Source organism: Ursus americanus, chromosome 3 (genome assembly GCF_024610735.1).
Source record: "Ursus americanus isolate L20-20 chromosome 3, mUrsAme1.1.p, whole genome shotgun sequence".
NCBI lineage: Eukaryota > Metazoa > Chordata > Mammalia > Carnivora > Ursidae > Ursus > Ursus americanus.
The window spans coordinates 49,311,619-49,335,631 of record NC_142129.1 but is presented as its reverse complement, the minus strand read 5'-3'; the positions used below and the strand labels follow the sequence as shown (position 1 = coordinate 49,335,631).

The 24,013-nt window shown below is 40.2% G+C and overlaps 2 protein-coding genes and 1 long non-coding RNA gene across 7 annotated transcripts in view; 1 reads left to right on the top strand and 2 right to left on the bottom strand.

Moving 5' to 3' along the window:
• Positions 1–56: 56 nt before the first annotated feature.
• CYCS (cytochrome c, somatic) lies at positions 57–2,634 on the bottom strand. 3 transcript variants are annotated; one of them, XM_045793005.2, is made up of 3 exons: positions 2,495–2,634; positions 1,212–1,388; positions 57–1,095 (listed from the first exon to the last, which is right to left on the bottom strand). In XM_045793005.2, the coding sequence occupies exons 2-3, from the start codon at positions 1,378–1,380 to the stop codon at positions 947–949; spliced, it is 318 nt and encodes a 105-aa protein (XP_045648961.1). In that variant the 5' UTR covers positions 1,381–1,388; positions 2,495–2,634; the 3' UTR covers positions 57–946. The 3 variants fall into 3 exon arrangements, with proteins under 3 accessions (XP_045648961.1, XP_045648962.1, XP_087717088.1); XM_045793006.2 differs by having other exon boundaries at positions 2,447–2,596; XM_087860962.1 differs by having other exon boundaries at positions 2,425–2,575.
• A 136-nt stretch (positions 2,635–2,770) lies between these two features.
• LOC123789157 (uncharacterized) overlaps positions 2,771–24,013 on the top strand; it is a 54,002-nt gene continuing 32,759 nt past the window's right edge. For 2 of the 3 annotated variants that reach the window (XR_006778693.2, XR_006778692.2), the window contains exon 1: positions 2,771–2,919. This is a non-coding gene — a long non-coding RNA (uncharacterized LOC123789157). Of the gene's footprint in view, positions 2,920–7,537; positions 7,649–24,013 lie in introns of all 3 variants that reach the window. The other variant, XR_006778694.2, reaches the window with a different exon arrangement.
• Positions 12,008–24,013, bottom strand: part of SPMIP4 (sperm microtubule inner protein 4) — a 37,881-nt gene continuing 25,875 nt past the window's right edge. The window contains exons 6-9 of the mRNA XM_045793003.2: positions 22,368–22,456; positions 16,214–16,388; positions 15,829–15,920; positions 12,008–12,826 (exon numbers count right to left, since the gene is read on the bottom strand). Of these exons, the coding sequence (XP_045648959.1) occupies positions 12,008–12,826; positions 15,829–15,920; positions 16,214–16,388; positions 22,368–22,456 (1,175 nt within the window). The remainder of the gene's footprint in view (positions 12,827–15,828; positions 15,921–16,213; positions 16,389–22,367; positions 22,457–24,013) is intronic.

Sequence of the window (24,013 nt, the reverse complement as noted above, 5' to 3'; positions counted from 1 at the left end):
CAACTGTTTCACTCAAAATTTTGGCATCAGTCATTAAATCAAGCACATTAGAAAAATCATGATCTGTGATTTTGTTTTTAATCATCTTAAGCCTTATCACATAATTTACAAATTTGTGCTGATGATATATCTCCTCTATTTTAACCCTTCTAACGAGTTGGCAAAAGCACCATTACCAATCATACACATATGGTATTTCCACAGCTGTGTCTTTGAATAGCTGTTTAGAAGACAATCCTAAATTATAATTTAGTCTGACTTAGTAGAGAATTCACCAGCCAAGTCTGCCGCTGTATTTCGTCACACTGAATTTTAAAAGCATCTGACCTTACAGATCATCTATAAAATGTGAGAAGTGTTAAATATTCTTTAATATTATACATAAACACACTAAAATGCCTTTCATTAAGCAAAAGGCAACATTTTAGATGCAGGGAATTTAATTAAATTGGCATAGTTAAGACCAAAATGATAAAATGGACACTGCCAGCTTATCTTCAACCCTTGCCTTTAACAGGCTAACGAACACAACTTGAAACACAGTTGAGTCTTGATGGTTCTGAGACAGTGAAGGGGTTTCCTCAGTATTTAAATATATTAATATAACCAGTTATATGTATCTAAATATAAAACCAATCTAAGTTTAGAGATAGCATTTACCATCTCTGTCAAAAGCTGAACATTACTAATCAATTCCAATCATATTTTTAGAAGGGGAAAACAGTGATAGCACTTGCTGAACCAGAATTACTATCAGAGTTCAAAAGCTGATCATACTCACTTAACCACAAGCCAATCTTATTTAAATCAGGACTGTCCAAAAGAAATATTCTATCAGCCATTCATGATCCAAATTCTGGTGTATGAGATCAATTTAAATACGGTACACATAAAAAAAAGTCATGACACATTTTTGTTTTGCAATAAATAAGGCAATGGCCAATTATTACTCCTTAGTAGCTTTTTTGAGATAAGCTATCAAGTCTGCTCTTTCCCCTGTCTTCTTAATGCCAGCGAAGATCATTTTTGTTCCAGGGATGTACTTCTTGGGATTCTCCAAATACTCCATCAGTGTCTCCTCTCCCCAGGTGATGCCTAAACAAGGAGGGATGTATTGTTAAGTATTTCACACTCCTGATAAAGGGCCTACCATTGGTTATATACATGCAATTTGTGCTTCTGTTATTTCAAAACTGCCCCCAGCCCCTTACCTTTGTTCTTGTTGGCATCCGTGTAAGAAAATCCAGGGGCCTGACCTGTCTTTCGGCCAAATAAACCATGGAGATTTGGCCCAGTCTTGTGCTTGCCTCCCTTTTCCACGGTATGGCACTGGGCACACTTCTGAACAAAAATCTTCTTGCCCTTCTCAACATCACCCATTTTTAAATCTAAAAATGAAAGACTCAATTTATTACCCTTTTCCTCCATGTAAAAATCCAACAGAAACAAAACAGTGGTCACTCTAGTGATGTAATTACTAATCCACTCCAAATCTAGGATACAAGTACCAGGGTGAAATCCTGGTTTTTACTCAGTACACTTGGCAACACTCTTTAGTACCAAAACCACTAGTTGGAAGGAGAACTTCCTTAAATACGCATCTACGTGTGTTTAACTGAGGGAATTAAACCCCAAGTAAGCAAAGTGGGAACCTAGTTCAAAACGGTTTCAAGAGTTGAGGTCAAGGTCACAAAAAGTCACAGATCTGAGTAAGTTGAAAACCATGATTACAATAAACCAAAACTACCAAAATTTCAACCTTTAAGAAAGCCTAATCATTTATTCATACTACAAATTGAATCACTTCTCTGAGAAGTCAGAATACATTTAAAAAATAAAAGTCGTGCTTGATTCAGCCCGGCAGGTCACTACAAACTGCTTTGCTGTGTGGGTGGGAGGGCAGTGGCGGGCTGCGAGGTCTCCCAGGGCCCCCATCCTCCAGTCTGAGTTCTCAGGAGGCAACCACGAGGTCACCCAAACAAGCCGGTTTCAACCTACCTTTCTTGAAACCTACCTTCCCGAGATGCCTAGGCACGTTAAGGGGAAAAGCGACAGGTGACCCAGAAGAAAAATGACCCCTTTTTGGAGGAGCATCAGTTTTTGCTCCCTCTGAAGGAAAACGTGAGGCGCTACGCGCCGTCCCTCACATTCCCGCCGTCATCTCGGCAAGTCCTGTCACTTCCACAGCCCCTCAGCCCCGACTACGAGAGCCTGGGTCTCAGTCGTATTGCTGCCAAGTCTCCTCCGGACTTTCAGGACCCTGACCGAGTCCATTCCCCCAGTTAGTTGGGGTTCCGCCCCATCTCAAGCCGTGGCCCACCGGGCTCTAGCTGGCCACAGGCGGGGGTCGTTACTCTCCGGCCTGCCGGCCCTGCGTGGGCCCACCCGCGGAACCCGCGCGCTGGCCTCTGCCTGCCCGCGCACCCTTCAACGTAGTCGCGCGCACCCGTGGCTCGGCTTCCCTCCCGCTTCGGCCTCCGCGCCGCGCGCTCACCGCTCTTTCGTCGCGCGCGAAACGAAGGTGCCCGCTCGCAAGCCGGACGTCCCGCTCTCTAAATCCAAGGGCACGCCGGTCCGCACCTAAGTACCGGTGTTGGTGCAACCGAACTCTCTCCGTTCCCTCGCGGCGGGACGTGCGGCTACGCCGCGTGGTACGTAGTAACGCCACCGCGCCTCATTGGCTTCAGTCTCCAGGGCCTGCGCCAACGACCTGCGCGTATGCCGGCTAGCAGGGTAGGGTGTGCCGCGCGGGTGTCCTTCTGCTCTCTTGCCGGCAGTTACGACAGGCCATTGGATGTACGACAACGAGGCGGTGCCGGGAAGGGCTGACATCACCGTTCTGCCGTTGTGTGCATGCGTGTAGCCGAGGGGAGGGTGGAGCGGAGTCGCGTGGTGGATGGAGGGCGTTATCCTGCTAAGGTAACTGCTCTTGGGCTCGTTGACGTAATGCTCTTTGAGGGGGGCGTTTTGCCTGCCCGGAGGGGAACGCCACAACTCTGACGCACGTAGAGGTCTCCTGGCTACCGTGCCTTCAGCTGGCGACCTTTACCCAGTCTCTGTCGTGGATTCCAAGGCTGGCGCCAGCCGCACCCAAAAAGCATAGCCGGGAACCAGGAATTGTTAAGCTGGACCCGAGCTCCTGACGTGTTCTTGTTTCGCCTTCACACTGATACTTTAAGTCATGTTTCAAATCTCCCCTTGATGGACGCCGCAAGACTGGGGAATGGGGAAGGTGCTGCAGCTGCGGCAGAAACTGGATTGTAGCTCTGGCCCCCACCTGCCGGCTTTTGTGCCGACACCGGTCTCTCCCTTGCGTTTCTGTACGGAACAAGGAGGATGTGTAGGCAACATTAGGAAGAAACATTTTTACGTGGTTAGAAAAGTGTTGGAAATCTAGAGAGGATTTGCATCTCGTCCAACCTAGGCGTCTCCTCCACAACTAGCTCCCTTTCCAGACATGCTCAATTCCACTGGCAAGTTGCTTCTGACTCCCTTGTCCCTCTGATTCAGCCCCCAAGTTGTGAATGAATTTTTCCTCCTCATATTCTAACACTGCCATATTCATTCAGTCAAATGTTTATTGAATGTGTATTATGTACCTTGAATAAATAATTGAGGACTCCTTCTCTCTAGCAATCTTGATCCTGCCCCCAGTTTAAGCAATAGATAACTAGATTGCCTTACACCCCTTCCAAATCACTGGTACTATGATATCTGCTCTAGACCACCCATCTCTGTATATAACTGGATTATTTTAATTATTTTCTGTGTCCTGACTTCCAGTTCTCTCCTCTCTAACTGCACACAGTACTGCCACAAAAGCATGCTGTGAAAGAGCAGAAATCACACTTATTCAAGACCTTCTGTGGCTTTTGGAAGTGACCAAGATAGTGAGCATTCAGGTGTACTCCTGAGGTAGGCTTATTTGGCTAATCAAATTTTTAAAAGACCAAGCGTTGCAACACCTTTCCAATTTAGCCTGTGCTTTGGAAGCCAAGTACTGATATTCTCACCCACATCCCTCCAAGAAATATGTGGTCTTTAAATAGGTATAGTTCTATCAAAATCTGTTGTGTTCGTTATATCAGAAGTTACTAGTCTTTGTAGAGGAGTTGACTCATGGGGAGTATCAGCATTGTGTTGATACTGCAGATCATACAGATGTAGCATTTAATCACTTGGCCAAGTGAATTGATTGACATCATTTATAATTTATTCCCACGAAAGGGAGAATAGAAAGCAGAAGTTCTTAATAGTTTTAATTAAGGACATTGTGGATAAAGAATCTTGTTACTGAAAGTAATGGGAAGATGAGGAAAAAGAAATAACAGCAAAAGTAAACACTTCGCACATTTCTTTAGTAAAGCAGATACCATAAGTTATGTCTTATAATATCTGTGTATTCTAGTTTGGAAGAGACACATAGTACTTACAGTTTACTCAAGATACTTGAGAGAATTAGTTGAAAACAGCAATATTGTGTTTTTTATTTTATGTCCTATCTGTTCCATCTACCTCCATCTTATCCCATAGGTTTGATAGTGGCTGGTAAGGGGTATAGCTACTATAAAGCAAATGTCTTAGATATTTCCTTCCACCAACATAATGGATGCCATATTTTTAAAGACTCTTCTGATGAAAAAGATCTAATAAGATACCCTCCCCCCAGATCAAAACATTTAACAAGGTCACAAGAAAGTAAGAGAAATCAGGTTGGAGGCAGGGGTGAGGTGGGGAACAAGAACTGAAAATGAATGTGGTAAGCTTAAGCTGACTAGGGCCACCCTGGGGACTTGCTGAAGTAAAAGAACTTTAGGCTTTAACAGCAGCTCAGCAGACTGAAAGTAAATCTCATAAAAGGTGAGAGTAAGGGGGTGAGGAGGTAAGGTTGGCTGAGTCCCCTGCATAATGCTGAAACACTTGAATCCAAAGGCTAAGATACAGTCTGGTCACCGGCAAAGGGAAAAACCAGGTTAGTCTTGTCTGGCTTAGCCTTAGATGATGTAGGAAAGAACATTAGGGTTCAAAGCCAATGGCCAACAAAGAATTCTTGAGACGTCTTTGGTGCAAAAAGGTGGTTTTATTAAAGCAAGGGGACAGACCCATGGGCAGAAAGAACTGCACTGGGGTCATGAGGAATGACCCATTATATACTTTCAAGTGGGGAGGGGGTTAGGGATAGTGTAAGTCTCTAAGGAATTTGGAAGCAAGGTTTCTAGGACCTTAAGGGGGCTAGCTATTGTTGGGAAAAGGTCATTTATTGCCGTCTAATAAAACCTTAGTCATGAGACCCTTCAGCTGTATTTCGGTGGGGTCATATGCTTGGGGAGGGGGTGATTGCCAACATGTATCTTGGGGGGTTTAGAGATAAGGGAAATTTCTAAAGGAATTTTTATATGTTAAGTAGACTTACAGGATCCTGGGGGAGGGCAGGTTGAGCTAGGATTGTCTTTTGCCCTTAGCAAAGTATTAACATCCAGGCAGTTGTGTCCCTAGAGGACTGTCACTCTGCATGTTTCAAGGACTTGTCAATGGGCTGTAGGTAGTAAGAAAAGTCAGCAATTGTTCTTTTGCTTTTGTTTCCCATATCATTAGGTACCGAGTGGAAGGAAAAAGTATCCCCTGAGAATTCATAACTGCAGGTCAGCCCTCATGCAGTTTTAGGGTTTGATTTTACTCTACCCGTATGGTCTGGGAAACCTCTAGCTGAAAAATTAACACAGTAGTTGTGGATGAGCAGTGTGTTCTGGCATCTGGCAGAAGCAAACATAAACCTGCAGAGGAATATTTTAACCCAGGCCATCAGGATTCCCACACTTAAGAAATGCCAAGCATGAGATTATTATGAAAAGCAACAAAGAGCAAAATTGCACCCACAAAGGGCCATAGGAGTTGGAATTATTAGATATCAATGGGGAAGTAAAAATCTTACCAAGAAAGGGATGTCTCCTCACTTCACTATATTATGAGAGTAAAGTTGTTTTTTATTGAGCACGATAAAGTGGTTGTGTATAAGTAGTCCACAAGAAACTACCCAATCAGAATAAAATCTCACACAGTTTATGCAGGTAAATTAATTATAATGTTTTTATACCATGCTGTTTTTAGCTAGCATGTAACAAATGTGACGCTTTAGGATCAATTGTAGCCTATTCCCTTTTGGCAGCACAATTATTGCTTATTATTTGGATTAATGGTAACCAGTTTTCTGTAGGAGGACTTGTCTTCACAGTTTTTGGCCAGATCCTTCTTGGTTGAGTGTTTTTTCACATTCTTTGACCCTAAATTCACTCAGGAATTGGGGTAGCCATTTGTTTAATTAGTTGTTCTCATCCAAAAGAGTAATTAATCTTATTTTCCTGAGAAACAAGTAGTTATACCTACTTTAAGCTCCTAAGGTGAAGCTCTGTCTTCCTAGGTGTTTACATACCAAAAGGGATAAAGCCCAGACCTCGGAGAGATCTTTTACATTCTTAAAGGCTAGAATGAGGACTTTGGCTTTTGGATTTTCACAGGAAATACTCTTAGAAGGGGGAAACAAGAGAAATGGTGTCATTTTCCTTTATAAATAGAGGAAATAATTTTTATTTACCTTTTCAATGTGTAATATGAAATGACATTTAAAACATTCAGACAAAGCAGAAAGCAAAAGCATTTGCAATGAACAGAGACTATCAAAACAACCAGGCAGATTTTAAAAAGAGCCAAAGCTAACTTGTAGAAATAAAAATTATGATCATTGAATTAAACTGCACATAGTATGATAAACATTTATTATCTTTAGCTTCTATGGAAGCAGCTTAGCTGGGTTTTGGTTCTGGCTGTGTTTGCAGTCAAACTTTGAACAGAGATACAATTACCTGAGGTCTCAAATAGGACTGGAGAATCCCAGAAGCCATCAGGTAAGGTTGGAAAGAGTTTCTGACTTCCTTCATTTAGTTTTGGAACCACATGTACTCTCCACCAGCCTAGGAGTGAATATTGGGTCCTCTGCCCTCCCATGCTCTGCTGTCATCATCAGCTGATGGCAGTTTTTTAGCTCAGGTTTTGATAAAGTGAAAAGTACAGTCACCAGGAGTCCTCTGACCTGCCAGCTCTCAAAATTCTTGGTGGTTAAACTGGGAGAAAAGACCACAGAAGACACTTGTAAGCACACACAATCCCTCTGAATGAATTGTTTTCTTTTCCTGTAATTGCTTTTGGTTTTAGAACTTGAAGAAGTTTTAAACAGCATTCTCATTTGGTCATCTTGTAATCCATTTGGGTCTAGTTCAGTCTGACAACTGGAACAAAAAGAACCTTAAATTTGGTGCATGTTTTAGTTTTGGTGCTGCTGTTTCTCATGATCCTCAGCAGAGATTAAGAAAGAACTCAGTTTGCACACCAGATTCCTGAAATTGGTGGGCTTGACTTCCTGGCAAATTGCTGGGTTCTTCCACTTTTCTGTTCAGGACCACTAAATGCTGAGATATAGATGCATACCAAAATAAAAGTATTTCATTGTGTTCTAAAGTTTGTTTTTTTTTTTTTAATGTAGTGTTTGTGTAAAACCACCTTTTGAAGCAGCAACTATCATGTCTGAAAAGCAATTGATGTTTCCATTAATCTTTTTCTGGGGGAAGCCTTAATTCTAAGGATTTAACATCCTGTAAGTAAAGTTTAACCTAACAGTTATTCCATAAGCAGCCTTTTTATTGTCAGACCATTTTAATATAATAAAAAAGTATACATTAATATTAAAAAGTATATATACATAAGAACTATAGCATATAAATCAGAAAAAACGTAGTACACTGGTTGCGTATGGCAGATTTAAACTGTTCATACGGAATGTAATGGTTTGGGTTGCAGTAAGGTATATGTTGGGGTTTTAATGCCAGCTGTCTCCAGTACAAATCTTCTATCTTTTTAGTATCCGTGATTTTTGGAAATGTTCTTATGTCACAAGTGTTAGTCAGATCTTTTGTCGGGTAACAAGGTGGGGATGCATAGGTAGATAGCAAGCTTTGTTCTTGCTTAATCTTATATTCTGGTTGTTTGTCCTTTTTAGAAATGTGGTTTGCAAAATATTTTCTCCGTATCTGTAGTGTAGCTTTTCATCCTCTTAACAGGCTCTTTCACACAGCAAAATTTTTAAAGTTTTGATGAAGTCCACTTCATCAATTTTTTCTTTAATGTATCACATTTTTGGTGTCAAGTGTAAGAACTCATGTCTGAATGAAGCACATCTAACATTTTCTCTGTAAAGCACATCAAAGACTTCTTGCACTTAGGAGTATTAGCACTTCAGTACTGTGCTTGGGGACCATCTTAAACAGTAAAATCACCAACAAAAAATACAAAAATGTGAAAAACGTGGCAGGAAGTAGACCGTGTAAAGGATACTTTTGGTTTTTTAATTTTTTTTAAAGATTTTATTTATTTTTCAGAGAGAGAGAGCACACAAGCAGGGGGAGTGGCAGGCAGAGAGAGAAGTAGGCTCCCTACTGAGCAAGGAACCCTTGCAGGACTCGATCCCAGGATCCTGGGATCATGACCTGAGCTGAAGGCAGATGTTTAACGACTGAGCCATCCAGGCGCCCCCAAAAGGACACTTTTTTTTTTTAAATGGGGATTTTTTTTTTTTAAGATTTTATTTATTTGACAGAGATAGAGACAGCCAGCGAGAGAGGGAACACAAGCAGGGGGAGTGGGAGAGGAAGAAGCAGGCTCACAGCAGAAGAGCCTGATGTGGGGCTCGATCCCGTAACGCCGGGATCACACCTGAGCCGAAGGCAGCCGCTTAACCACTGTGCCACCCAGGCGCCCCCCAAAAGGACACTTTTAATATGAGAACTAAAATAAGAGAATAAGACGGCAGTGTGTAGCCTTCAACCCCAGCTGTGAATTATCTTTCTCCTGGAGAGTTGATGTATGTCAGTTTTCTGGTAGCCTAGTGTGGAAGGAGCTGCGTCTCTCAGCACCGAGGAGTTGGTATTTATAAGATCACTGTGCTGGTTATTTTCTTCTTGCCTGTCTACATCCATTTTCTACCTTTCTTTGCCTTAGTACATTGGAATCTAAGGACTACATCACCTGAGCCTCCTTGCTGTCTGGCTTCAGGTTGGATATATCAGTGGGAGGCACGGTAACACTGGACTGTCACCTCTTCTAAAGGGTTGGGAGTGGTAAGGCTTCTTGCTGTTGCTGGTTCCTGGCTGCCCCACTATTGGAGGTTCCCTTAACCCTGCCCACATTTTTGTAAATTGTTCCTTTACTAAACTCCTCTCAGTGGAATCCTTTGAGGGTCTGTTTCCTGCTGGGACCTGACTGATACAGGTACTTACTCCTCCTGGTTTCAGAACAGCATCCAGTTCTCAGCTATGCCTGGTATTCTCCATGCCAGAAATCCTGTTTAAACTTTCTTCAGGTAATTATCCTCTGGACTTCTGCCAGGGTGAGGGAAGGCAGTTGCCTCACACTATGGAGTGGGGCAGGTCAGGGAAAGGATCTAGGGAGCCAGCTGTGTCTTAGCTTTCGTTGTCTTCCTTATTTAGCAACCTCTCACTCCAGCCCCACCCCCTGCCTTTACTCCCAGACCCAGAAGCTCTAGGTACTGATTTCCTAAACCTTTTAAGAAGTCTGGTGTGTAAATCAGGCTGTTTTCCCTACTGCCAGTTTAGAGTTCTTAGTGTCTTCAGCCAGTTAGGATCTATCTTTCATTTATATCTCCTTTCCAAAATGTCCTGATGTCTTGCCTGGCTGGTTTATACTTTTGTGTATAGGATAAAACAAACAAAAAACAGAATAAAAACCCAAAATAATTTACCATAGTTTTAATGTGCTTTTTAGAGTAAGTGAGATTAGATGCATGGACTCAATATATTTTAACCTGGAGGACTCCATAAATATTTTTCAAAATTGAGCTTATGATGAGCATACTTGGAGGGTGGTTATTTGCTGTCACCTAGTAAGGCTTTAATAACCAGAGAGGTAGGAGTAGGTCTGACATCTTCTTAGGAGTATTGAGGAAGGTGACTAAGACCCGTGTGTGAAGAGAAGGCTGTGTCACTCCTGCATAGAGGTGGGTGGAGTGAATGCCCATAATCCTAATACAATTCTGTGTCCCTGCAACCCAGGGGAAAATGTGGAATTAAAACCCCCAATTCCTATACTGCAGACTTGCATCTTCCAGAGTTTTTCACAACGGTAGTCTGATGATAACCTCTACGAGAAAAGGATCAAATTAATTTGAGAAATGTTTATGTATCTTCCCTCTACCTCACATTCCCAAATGTTTCATATTAAAGGCTATGGAGAATCCTGTGATCAAGTAATGTGATTGGCTTTGTTGCCCCTAGTTTTCTCCAGTATTATTTTACCATGTAAATTTTTGCATCCCATAATACCTAACATAACTAATATAACTAGTGCTCTAAGATAGAGATTGGAAAAAATTTCATAATTGTAGTCCAGAATCGTGTGTATATATACACACACAGACACACACACACATATATATACTTTTTTTTTTTTTTTTTTTTTTGACAGAGACAGATAGCGAGAGAGGGAACACAAGTGGAGTGTGAGAAGAAGAAGCAGGCTTCCCGTCCAGCAGGGAGCCCAGTGCGGGGCGGATCATGACCTGAGCCGAAGGCAGACACTTAATGGCTGAGCCACCCTGGTGCCCCCAGAATAGTTTTAAAGGAGGTGTAATTAAATGACACGATCATGAAACATAAAAATCAAGAGAACACTCAACAAAACACTTCTTAGAAATTCCTTATGAACTTTCCATGATAAACTATGTCTAAAATGTGCCTGTTGGCACATTAAATGAGTTGATTTGCATTTGAGGGTTAGCCAAACTCTTGGTAGACACCTTCCAAAGATATTTGGCTTTAGAGTAATTGATATCAAGCCATGTGCTATGATGTGCATGTTTATGTCCCCCTAAAATTCATATGTTGAAATCCTACCCCTTAAGCTTATTAGAAGGTAGGACCTTTGGGAGGTGATTAGTTCATGAAGGTGGGTCCCTCATGAATGGTATTAGTGCCCTCATAAAAGAGGCCCCAGAGAGATCCCTTGCCCCTTCCACAATGTGAGGTTACAGTGAGAAGATGGCCGTCAGTGAGGAAGCAGACACCAAATCTGCCAGTGCTATGACCTAGGACTTCCCACCCTCTAGAACTGTGAGAAGTGTTTTTGGTAAGCCACGTAGTTTATGGTATTTTGTTTAGCAGCCCAGGCAGACTAAGACACCATCCTTTCTTGCCACAATTAGAGCTCACCAGTTACTAATTAAAGCCATTGTTAGGCCTTCACAATAAAATCATTTTTTCCCTTGCATAAAAGAAATGGTTATGTTTCTCTTTCAGAGGGCTAAAGGAAAGGAAACATCCAACTTTGCATGCATGCATGCAAAGCATTTTTGGCTTCATTTTTTTCTGCCAACTTATTTTGTCCACTTTACATAAAAAAAACCAGGGCCCATATATTTAATTTATTAAGTTAATGTAATTTATAGCACTGTCTCTCAGTTAACTGGGCATTTGAGTTTTGTCTTTTGTATTTGGTATTATTTTGTACAAACATTTACAGAACAGGACAGTGTTCATATATTTATTTTATTAAGGTACTATAGTTTGTATAGACATTTGTCTATTGGGCATATAAATTTCAAATACTCGTTTTTATAAAACAATGATGTAAGCTTTGTCATACACATTGTTTTTCAAGATTTTGGAAAATTTCCTTGGAGTATAATTTGAAAATGAGATTAAAGACTATAAATTTTTCTGGTTCTAATATTTTATTGAAATTGTTAAACTTTTCAAGAAGTACGAACATCCACTTTTCTGCATTCCTCTGACCAGATCCTAACTTAAGTTCCTGAAAACATAAACTTCATTAGCAAGATCATTATGGCTCTTCCAGAAAACAGAATCCAGCAACATGGAAGAAGTTCTGTTATATTTTTACTTTCCTTGCAAGAAGCTGGGTTTTGAAGGAAAGGATGAATATCTCAATTATAGAAATAATAGGAATTATGGCCATAGAATTGGTGTTTCATCCCTGAATGCTCCTTATCCCTGAGGTCTTTATGGTCTTCTAGAATTGATTTATGGAAACGTTTTTGTGCACCAGTTTTTGAGAAAGAGTTCTTAAGCTCCAGCAGGTCAGTCTGAGGCTTGGCCACTCCAGCTCTAGGAATCCAACCCAGAATAGGTCTTGTTTCCTCGTTTTCTGTGTTCAAGGACGACTGTTCTTCTCGCTTACTTAAAAAATGTTCTAAATCAAAAGCTTCCAAGTCTGGTTTACTTTCTAATATACTGGGCTTACTAAAGCTAACAGAGTTTTGACACATAGTACACTGGTCACCTATGACAGATTTAAATCGCTCATACGGAATGTAATGGTTCAGGTTACAGTAAGGTGTATGTTGGGGTTTTAATGCCAGCTGTCTCAAGTACAAATCTTCTATCTTTTTAGTATCCGTGATTTTTGGAAATGTTTTTATGTCACAAATGTTAGTCAAATCTTTTGTTGGGTAACAAGGTGGGGATGCATAAGTCGATAGCAGGCTTTGTTCTTGCTTAATCTTGTCTTCTATTTCCTGTTTTTTATGGGTGACACCAGCCAGTGTGTTGTCACGAAGTGCCATCATTTCTGTAGAACTGGGTACAAAGGTATGAAAAGTACACAAAACTCTAGGGGTACAATCTGGACAGGAAGGTGGTCTTTGCTGGATAGTAGCCTCCAGAGGACGTCGGTTCTGAATCAGTCGAGCAATTCGTCCTTCCAAGGGTCTGGGAGGTTTTAAGACAGGATGGAATTTTTCTTGCTGTAGTGGTGGGAAAAAAAGGAGAAAATCAGTTAATAAATCTGGCCTTGTAAGTTTATCACTACAAATGGCAGGTCAAAATTCATACCTATTTTCCCCGAGTAAACATGGGATGGGTATAGGAGTGCATATTGCAATATTTGTTTGTTTACTTACTTATTTATAGACATTGACATTTGTGCCCTAATAAACACATGTTTTTCTCTTCTACTGGTTTTTGCTAATATGGAAGGGAGATAGATATTTTTACTTGGCTGTAGAAAAATTCCTCCATAGAGGAACTCTTTGTTTTCAAACATTCAGAGATACTGAAAGAATCTCAGGAGCAAGGCTTCTGCCATCCCCAACAGATAATGTTAAGAGTTATGTGCAGTTATTTAAATCTCAGTGAAAGCCTTTCTTATTTGGCCAACCCAAGGGTTCTTAAACTTTGGTTGAATCAGAATCAGCTTTGGAGCTGGGAAAAAATGAGATTCCTAAGCTTGATCCTCTGAGATTGTATGATTCAGAGGTTCTGCAGTGGGACTCAGGAATCTGCTTGTTTAACAAGCATCTTGGGTGGGGCACCTGGGTGGCACAGCGGTTAAGCGTCTGCCTTCGGCTCAGGGCGTGATCCCAGCGTTCTGGGATCGAGCCCCACATCAGGCTCCTCCGCTATGAGCCTGCTTCTTTATCTCCCACTCCCCCTGCTGTGTTCCCTCTCTCGCTGGCTGTCTCTATCTCTGTTGAATAAATACATAAAATCTTTAAAAAAAAAAAAAAAAAAACAAGCATCTTGGGTGATGCTGAGGCCAGTGATGGCGCTGGTCTGTGGGGAGCTTGTCATATCTGTGCTTTTTGAGGTGTTTTACAAATATTGTGGATCATGTCTGGTAACTGTAAAAGTAGTGCGTGTATTTAAAGGTTATTAATATATTATTTAATATATGCCTGTGGTGGTGGGACAGGAGGAAGAGGGAGGAGTTGATGAGGAAAGGGCATGTGGAAATTTTCTGGGATGATGGTAATGTTCAATATATCCATAGGTGGTTGGGTTGCAAAAGTTGTGCATTTATCAAAACTCATTGAATGTGTACTTAAAATTTGTGCAATTTCATTGAATGTGTATTTTGCCTTAAAAGAAAAACTGCAACAAATTGAACTCTGTTTAATGATATGCATGCTGAATGTTTAAGGCTGAGTATCCTGTTGTCTGCAATTCACTGTGAAATGCATAAAACATAATAAAGTGTATTGATGGATGGTTGGAGGGATTTGGAAAGATGGATTATGTGATAAAAGAAGTATAGCAAAATGGCAATGGTAGAATCTAGGTGGTGGATACATGGATGTTAATTGCAAAATTATTTCAACTTTCCATATGTTTGAACATTTTTATGACAATATGTTGAAGAAAAACTAAAGAATGGATAGATGGTGAGGATGGAATTGATAGTAGGGATAAAATAAATAAGAATGGTGAGAAGATTGTAACTGTAGTTTGGATTTAGAAACAAAATGGACTTAGGAGTGTCTTCTTGGATGCTAATTTGCTCGGAGTTGGAGGAATTTCCATCTGTTATTGACAAATATGTTACAAACGTTAGCCAATCAAGTTTGAGTAGATACTATGAAGAAAAAAAGAAACCCCAGCTCTTTGAATACTGTGTTAAATTTGTCATAAAGAAAAAGTCTAGATGGTATCATATCCTATTTTACAGTATCTTTTTATGCAAGAAGTAGTTTTTAGTATCTTTATTTCATTCTACTACAACAAAATATTTCAACACTTATTATCTCTAAAACATGCCTTCCCAGAGTCCATTATTTGTGTTTTAGAAACCAGCAAGATTCACTAAAACGTACTTTTAAACTTTAACTATTTTGGGCATATTCTGTCTTGTTATTAATAAAAATTTAGTTGATGATTTACTTGTAGAATAATTTGCACATAATATACTTGACAAGCATTCTTTGTATAACTGTATGTGTATTTTTTTGTAAACATGATAAAGCTGCTTCCTGAGGGGCTGGACCCAGAGGGTCAAATCTGTGGAAATCTGGATAGCAGCTGAACATGCCTGACAATGTCAGTATATGTATAGTGTTTTCTAGTATTAGAGAATATTTTCTGCAAGTGAAACATAAAAAAACACTTCAGTGAATGATAAAGCACGGTGGAACTACTTCAGGTGTTACGATTTTTTTTTTTATCACCTTGGGAAATACTGAAGCGAATGTAAAATAAATGAGTTCAGTCTAAAAAGAGTTCATACTGAAATATCTTACAGTCACTTTTTTGGGTCTTTCCACAATTTATATCTTTGAAAATACTAATTTTATTTTAAAAACTTTGTAGTTTTATAGGATAAAATCTAGGCCCTGAATAAAACAACATATATGTATACTATTACATTATTTTATTTCATGTATATAAGTAAGCCAACAGATGATAATTTCTGTCACTAAGGGCTTGATCATTTCTTTCAAGCCATTTCACATAACCTATTAAGAAATCTGTATTGAATAATAAAATAAAAATTATTAAAAAAAGAAATCTGTATTGATATTTGCAGAGAATTTATTGGCTTTCAATTGTAATTTGGCCAACTCTCAGTTATTTTTTGTGGATATCAGGAAGAAGTCTTTATCTCTTCCAAAACGGTGATAATGTACAAGATATACAAATATATAAAGATTCATAGAATTTCATTAAAGGGTAAGCATTTGTAAACCAACTCCTTTGTAAACTTTAGAAGAATAGCATAGTAGAAAATCTTAAAAAAAAAAAAATGCAAAACACCGGAACTGTGAATAGGAACTGTTCTTTGAAATAGTGGACAAGGGTATTCAGAGCAGTTCAGATCAATTCAGAATTAACTTCTAAGATGAGTTAAATTTTCCCTTTACCAGCTTGGTCACCACAACTCATGAAGCAAAGAAAAAGTGGGCAAAGCAAGAAGGAGCCTAACACCTGGATGCTTTCCCCCTAAATAACTTGAGAGTTGACTGCAATTACTTACAGGCTCTGGGTCAAATCCTATCTGTCCAGTTAACTCTGCTACCTCCTTTTCATGGTAATCATCCAGTTCAAGGGGGTTCATGGGCCCCAGACCTTAATGGAAACATCACATCTTATTACTTTGTTAGAGTAAATGAAAGATGATACTTAAATGACCTTTTATAGAAAAACTTACCCATTTCCTTTTGTAATATGATTAGAATGAATAAATTGAAAACAAATTTTACCTCCCAGTTTCTCACTAAGAAAAGCTTACTACCCACCCTAACTTCCATTAGTACTTAGATTAAGAAACAGGGAAAAACACTAGAACATGCAAGCTTGTAACAGCATTTGTCAGATATTCTAATTTTGTTCTTTTTACTTGGATTAAAGTAAACTCATACCTGTAAAATCATGAGTGTACGAAGTGATCCAGTGGGACCTCTCAAGATTTCTTTGTATGTTGGCTTCTTTTAGAGAGCTAATAGGGTCCCACGAATTTAAAGAAGTGTTAGGAGCGAAGGTTTTAGGAGGTTTTGGGTAGAATACGGGCTTGTTTTTCTCAACACACTTAGGAAACTAGAACATGAACATAAGAGGTTATTGTCGTTAATGTTATCTAGTAGTGTAAGGGCTGATTCACTGTCATCGGAAAGGAGGGTCAAGAAAATTCCAAGCTGAAGTCAGATACTATTTTTTTCTTCATTAATTACTAACATTCTGCAACTTCACTGTATTTAGATTTAAACACAATATTTTATCAAAGGAATGGTGAGGTCTTTTCTAAAAGTTTTTTGCTTTAGTAAAGACTCTGTCTGATAACGTACATTGGAGAAATGTCCCTGGGAATACTCTACCTGCAGTAACCGCGCCCTGAGCCGAAGGCAGACGCTCAACCACTGTGCCACCCAGGTGCCCCAGAGCCTCTAGTTTTGACTGCATTTGGCTCATAGAATTTTTAATTTCTACCAGATTTGCTCTCATTTCTGCCCTTAGAAATTCTATATTCTTTTATTAGAGATATAAAGGGCTCTGAGGTACTCCTTTGGCTAAGTACAGCCAAAGTTGTGTGCTTCCCACTTCTCTTTCCTTGCCTGAAATGGCACCATTTGATATATTTTATGGATTTCTTTCTTTCTTTGTTTTTTTAAGAGAGGGGGAGGAAGAGATGAGGAGAGGGAGAGAGAGAATCTTAAGCAGACTCCACGCCCAGGGCAGAGCTGGTCACTGCGCAATCATGACCCTGAGATCATGACCTGAGCTGAAATCAGGAGTCTGATACTTTACCAACTGAGCCATCCAGGTGCCCCCATTTTATTGATTTCTGACGAAGTTTAAGTCACTCAAATTCAAATAAAATTTTTTATGCTGTTGACATAACTGTTTACTATGGAGTTTATTTTGTATTTTCAAAAGGAGGTATAAAAGTAAATGAATGAGTGAATTTCTTTGCAGTCTTGTTGGCTATTTAGAAATTCACTTTTTCTCAGATTGATGACACTCAATACTTATTTACTGAGTACCTATATGTGCAAGGTAGTAGTGGCAGGGAACAAGGATGGATCAGAAGTCATCCAGGAATACTGACTAGAGGGGAGATAGGGCATGAACATAAATGACTGTAAGATGGAAAGTAACTCTTTGTTATAAAAGAGGTTAAGAAAGAATTGTTTGTTAAACAAAAGGAAAAAAGAAAGAATTATTTGTAAATTCAGAGGAGGAAGAGATTGATTCCAGGTGAACAGGGAAGTAGGGCTGGGACCAGAGAAGAAAGGAGAAGACAAGAGGCCATGTTATGTCATGTTACAGAAATAGGCCTTTAAGGACATGCAGAGATGGGGAAGCCAAAGGAACAGTAAGAGCAGAGGTATGGATGGTGGTGGAAAGTATGGAATTAACTTTCTTGAACACTGTGCACTTGTCCTGACAGGCCCACGCTTAACATTTGCAGGTCCTGGGGCTAAAGTATAGTGAGAGCCCACATTCCATTAGTCTAACTAGTTTAATTTATAAATTAAGCAAATAAGCTGTTAAATAAGATGTGTTCCATTCTCCTACCTTGACAAAATACCTTCATGACAAGTTCAAATTTAAACTTCTTAGACTGTCCTAATTCTGTATTGGGACATGGTAGTTCAGAAAGAGCTAGTTGCTGGCCCTTGGCCTCAACATCCCGTATGGCTTTCTTCCTACCCCCAATTCCATCCCAAATTATGAAGTGTCTTGGATATGAGAGTACCCTGACTCTCAAGTTAAAGCTCCATTATACCTATTACTTCTGTTTCCAGCAAACAGCCATCCCTTGGCCACCCCTTTGACCTAGAGGTATATACTAGCTTGGAAGCAGTGTCAACCCCTGGTAGGATGGACCCGAGGAAGAGACCTCATGAAGGCCTAGTACTGGTACTGGCTTCAAAGCCATTTTGTCAAGGATTTCTGCAGTCCAACATCAGGCTGGGGCAGGAGACTGGGGAGTATGGTCTCTTGATAGACATATTGTTTTGTTCCCGTAAGCATCCTGTGCCATAGGGAGGGATATAGCCAGAGGAAGGCCTGAGCTGGGTCTAAAGGCATGGGGCCTTCTAAAATTCCTGGATCTAAGGGTGATGCTAAATATAGCAACCCTGTGAAGTTGAAGTGCTCCCCATTTTCCATATATGGAATAGTCATGGTAAAAGGCACTTGACAGAAGACTGTTTCAAGTATTAAGTAACCACCTGTATAAACCTTTAGTGAATACATGGCTTGCTTATTCTTTGTTCTCTTTATCATGATTTGCAAAGCCAACTTAGAAATAAGGACTTTTTTTTTCAAATATTGTTCCAACAGGCTGGATTAATCCTGTGTCTTAATCTAGTTTAAATAACAGTAATGATGGGGTGCCTGGGTGGCTCAGTCGTTAAGCATCTGTCTTCAGCTCAGGGCATGATCCCAGAGTCCTGGGATCGAGCCCCACGTTGGGCTCCCTGCTCGCTGGGAGCCTGCTTCTTCCTCTCCCACTCCCCCTGCTTGTGTTCCCTCTCTTGCTGGCTGTCTGTCTCTCTGTCAAATAAATAAATGAAATCTTAAAAAAAAAAATAACAGCAATGATGTACTGAAATGCAGGCAAGGGCACAGAGGAAGAAAATAGGGGATGTGAGATTTTGCTGTAACCTCTGATGTCTTGGGAAGAGTTTAAAGAGTCAGGAATAAGGATGCTTGGGTGGCTCAGTCAGTTAACTGTCTGCTTTTGGCTCAGGTCATGATCCCATGGTCCTGGGATCCAGTCCCATATCCAGCTCTTTGCTCAGTGGGGAGCTCGCTTTTCCCTCTGTCTACTGCTACCCCTGCTTGTGCTCTCTCTCTCTGACAAATAAATAAATAAAATCTTAAAAAAAGAAAGTCAGGAATATTTGAGAGTAGAGAGCTGGCCAATTTTCAGTATGTTAAGGTAATAGTATTGAGAGGATAGTGAGAGAGGGGCTGCTGGTGACCATCCACTCAATAGGAATTCATTGATTAAATGTACTATTCACAGGGTGAAGTTTGTGTCTGATATGCAAGATAAGTACAAAAGCAGGAAGGAATTCCGGTTCCTGAGATGTTAGTATCTAGGCAGATGCTCCAGTTTACAAAGGAGTGATGTTAGTTGTTTTAAATTTGGGATACATTTTCAGAGGAGTAGTACTGTATAAATTGTAGTTACATTCCCCGGTAGACCATAAAAATCTATGTAATTCGTAAGTTGCTTAATAAACATTTACTGAATACCTATTACATGCATGACTATGTGCAAGCTTCTAAGGGCCTGTGGTAAGCATCAAAACTGTGAGTTGCCACAAAATAACAGAAATTAATACTATTGTAACACATTTAAAAAATCAGGAAATTAAATATAGTTTTTTGTTTTTAGTCTTGAATGATGGTGCTTAATCAGTTTTAATAGGGGAACAAGAACAGGTTTAATTTGGAGACCACTTTGCCCTTTGGACAGCGTAGTACTGGGTATGCTGGTTCCTTAGTGGATCATTTTTACATTAAGAAGCTGTGATTAGGAATTTTTTCATTTACATACGAAATGAATAGAGAGCATGAAAGAGAGAGAGAGTGTGTGTGTAAATAAGAGATGAGAGACTGGCAGAGATACTTTCCTTTGGAATCAAGCTAGGACTTGGGAAGAGAGAGTTGAAGGGAGAACAGGATGCACAATGGGAGGAGAGGCTGCCTGAGATGGAGGAGGAAGAGTGGAGGGGCAGGGTGAGACCATAAATGGGGAAGCGTGCAGGGTAGAGAAGAGAGAGCCTACCAGTTTATTTCCCATTCTGGATACGTTGGTTGTTGCTGGAGATGAGCAGGTGGGAGGGTGGGGCCCAGGGTGCTGGTGGTGATGGAGAAGTGAACTGTGGGCAGCCAGTTATTTGACAACACATTTCTAAAAGAGGTACCTGTGTCCTTGCCAAATCCATTGTGGTTATTTGAGGATGAGCGTGGATGATGGGTGTTCTTGTGGAGAGAAAGAACTGTCCTAGGAATGAGGAATGTATCTCTAGGAGGCGGATGGGCACTTCAGATTAGAAAGATGGCAGATGGTTCAAGAAGGAAACTACACTCTTCTGTAAGGGTGATATGAGTGGATGCTCTTTCCAAGGGATGCCAGCAATCTTTCCAAATATTTACAGTTAAGGGGGCACCTGGGTGGCACGGCGGTTAAGCGTCTGCCTTTGGCTCAGGGCGTGATCCTGGCATTATGGGATCGAGTCCCACATCAGGCTCCTCTGCTATGAGCCTGCTTCTTCCTCTCCCACTCCCCCTGTTTGTGTTCCCTCTCTCGCTGGCTGTCTCTATCTCTGTCAAATAAATAAATAAAATCTTTAAAAAAAAATATTTACAGTTAAGGAAAATTGGATAGTACGCTCAGTTAGGCTTTGAAAATGGTTTGTTAAAATATTTTAAATAGTCAAAGGTTGGAGAGGTTCATAGCACTTGATCTCTGTGGTTATTATATCTCATCTTTCTCAAAAGATGATTACAAGGGGCATGTGGGTGGCTCAGTAGATTAAGTGTCTGACTCTTGATTTTGGCTCAGGTCATGATCTCAGAGTCGTGACTCTAGGAGTGGGACATGGCCGTCCACCTGTTCAAGGACCAGTGAACTAAGCCAGGCTGTAGGGGGTAAGGAAGGCCAGACTCTGAAGGGTCTCTAGAGCTCAGTTAAAGCCTTGGGATTTACACTTAGGTAAAGGGGAGCTAGTCAAGATTGTTGCACAGGGGTGAGATATGGGGACAGCAGCATTTTCCTAAGCAGTACGAAGGGAGGGAGATTGAAAGAAGAAACTTAAGCCACAGAGCTGGAGACTGTGGCTATAATGTGAATGGTCCTGAGAATAACTTACCGTATTTCTGGGTCGCTTTGATATAGATTTTGCTTGAAAGAATGAAAGAAGTCCAGTAAGATAGATGATTCTTCAAGGATTATTCTTGGTGTATCACTTTACAAAGAGCAAACACGAAATTGCTTCCTTGGGAGATGACCGTGTGACACTGCAGGGACCACACTCCTGCCTGCCACAGTGGTCGTCCCAAGTAAAATTAAAATGTTTCTAGCCTTGCATAATTGTTTCTTGCCTACCTCATAGATTCTTAGATGCAAGAGGATAATATATGGAAAATGCTTGGCACTGCCTCTAACAAACTAATTGGTCAATGAGGGTTAGCTGTTATAATTTTCAAATGTGTAGATCTTTTCCTTCATGATTTAAAATTTTTCTTCCTATCCATGTGGAGTCCTGGTACAGAGATTAAGAGCAGAGACTGGAGTCTGACAAGCTTGAGTTCTATGATTATAAGATAGCCACAAACTCTCTGAGCCTGAGAAGTGGGAATGATGATGCAAACTTTTAGGAGTTATTGTATGGGCTAAGTGATACACTGTATCTAAAGTGCTTAGTGTGTAGCAATTGCTCAATGCACAGTGGCCACTGCTTTATTTTTGATTCTAAACAAATATAATGGTTGGGACAATAAATTGCAAATCTTTCTGAAAAATTTTCATTTACTCGGTGTATATTTGGAGTTACTCTGAATTAATAAGAATAGAGTTGCGGGGGGGCGCCTGGGTGGCACAGCGGTTAAGCGTCTGCCTTCGGCTCAGGGCGTGATCCTAGCGTTATGGGATCGAGCCCCACATCAGGCTCCTCTGCTAGGAGCCTGCTTCTTCCTCTCCCACTCCCCCTGCTTGTGTTACCTCTCTCTGGCTGTCTCTATCTCTGTCAACTAAATAAATAAAATCTTAAAAAAAAAAAAAAAAGAATAGAGTTGCGGGATTCACAGTGAGTGAAACACAGCCCTCCACCTTCTCTCAGTGGGGAACCTTTTTTTTTTTGTAATCGTGGAAATGTTACATAACTGCCCAAAGTATGTGAAATCAGCTAAGAAAACAAAAAATGTGAATCGTGGTCAAAATCTCAAGTTTTTTAACCAGATAGAAAATAAAACAATCCATCTTTTGGGTTTTTATGAATGTATAGAGCAAAAGCATTTTTTACTTTGTTTTAAACACACATTTTAAAAGATACTTACATCATAATATACACCCTGGCCTGGCCAAGTCAAGGCTTTCTTCTTTGAATCCATTGGAAGATCAAGCAGTTCGTATCTGTAAGGATTACCTGAAATTTTCAGAAGAGCGCTGTTATCCTGAATATGCAAGAATTGTTTTCTATGAATGTGCTTTTGGGGTGTAGTAAATAGAAACGAGATGATAGGAGGTAGAGAGCAATGCAGGTGCACATTTTAGCTACTGTATTATAGCTTTGTTTGAATTCTTGCTCCCCTTAATGAGCAGCACGTGGGGCCACACACAGTGAGATTGAGTCTCTACCCCTGTGTCTCTAACCCTGAGTCTCTAGCATGAGAGAGCCCTGTACTGCACCTCTCTGAATAATGAAAGGGATTTGTAGGTAAGTTGTAACTTTTAAATTTAAATTTTCCTGGCTCCTCTTTCTGGTCTCTGAAGGCTTAGCAAATACATTTCTATACTGCTTGATTTGGGCTTTTCCTGACCAAATATCAGGACAAAGAATTAGTATTTGCTTACCAGAAAGGTATTGAAAGAGAACATTTTAAAGACCCTAGCTTCTTAGGTATTAGTGGTAGTTTGATAAGCTTTATCAAACACAGCATGGCCTCCTCTGGTCCTGTAATAAGTTCCACATTAAAGAATGCTCTGAACATCCATCCGCAGGGGTAATAAGAATGAAGGTTGGCATTTAGTGAACATTTACCGTGTACCAGTACTGTACTAAGTGTTTTATATCTATCATCACATTACTATGAGGAAGGTACTATTATTTCCACTTTAACAAATGAAACTAGGCATAAAGAAAATATGCAGTTTGCCCAAGACCACACAGCTAGTAAGTGGAATAATTCAAACTCAGGCAGTCTGGTACTAGGGCCTGCACTCTTAACCCATATACATTGAATTCTATTAAAGAAGAGTTACAGTAAGTGTGAAAAAAGAGTAGAAAACCTAATGCAGCAGTATTTTTTGGAAAGGTCTTTTATAAGGGTTATTACAATATACTCATCTTTTTAAAGTCCTTTAAGAACTCAACAGATGTTTCTCTCTGCTGGCCATACACCTTTTCTGTCACCTTCAGTTACCATTTCTCTAGTGTCTTCAATCTTTCTCCATAGGTTTTTTTTCTCTCTTTTAAGGTGTCTAGTGTGGGAGAGTCTTGATGACTAGTGTATGGGCTTACCATCCTAATAAAACACATCTGGAAAGACCCCACGGTTTGCATCTGAAGAAGATGCCTCAAGGTTTTAAGAGGACCTGAACAAACTGTTCCCGTTACCTTCCGAGTTTTATTTCAGTGATAGTCTTTCAGTTTCATCACAACTGCTATACCCATGTCTAGACCCTGATGATCTAAACCAAATATGATCCTTGTGCTGATCACTTAAGCTAGGGTGAAATCTTTAAAAGCTAAACTATGAGCGAGAGCAGCGAGGAAATGAAAACAGAAAATACAGGTAAATAAAAACAATTCTACAATGTTTGGCTCTGTATAAAGAACAAAAGTTAAAGAGTACCTGCAGAGAATCTGATGTCTGTGGTAGGGTTCCAGGTGATTCTTAAGGGCAGCTACAGTTAAGAACAACTTTCATAATCTACTGGTGGGTCACGCTTTTGTGACTGGAGTCCTTTGCCCTACTTTCTT

Excerpts from the sequence above, each read along its gene's own strand:
- CYCS (XM_045793005.2), bottom strand. The coding sequence starts at position 1,380 with ATGGGTGATGTTGAGAAGGGCAAGAAGATTTTTGTTCAGAAGTGTGCC. Across the intron at positions 1,096-1,211 it reads GGATGCCAACAAGAACAAAG|GCATCACCTGGGGAGAGGAG; the intron begins GTAAGGGGCTGG and ends CTCCTTGTTTAG.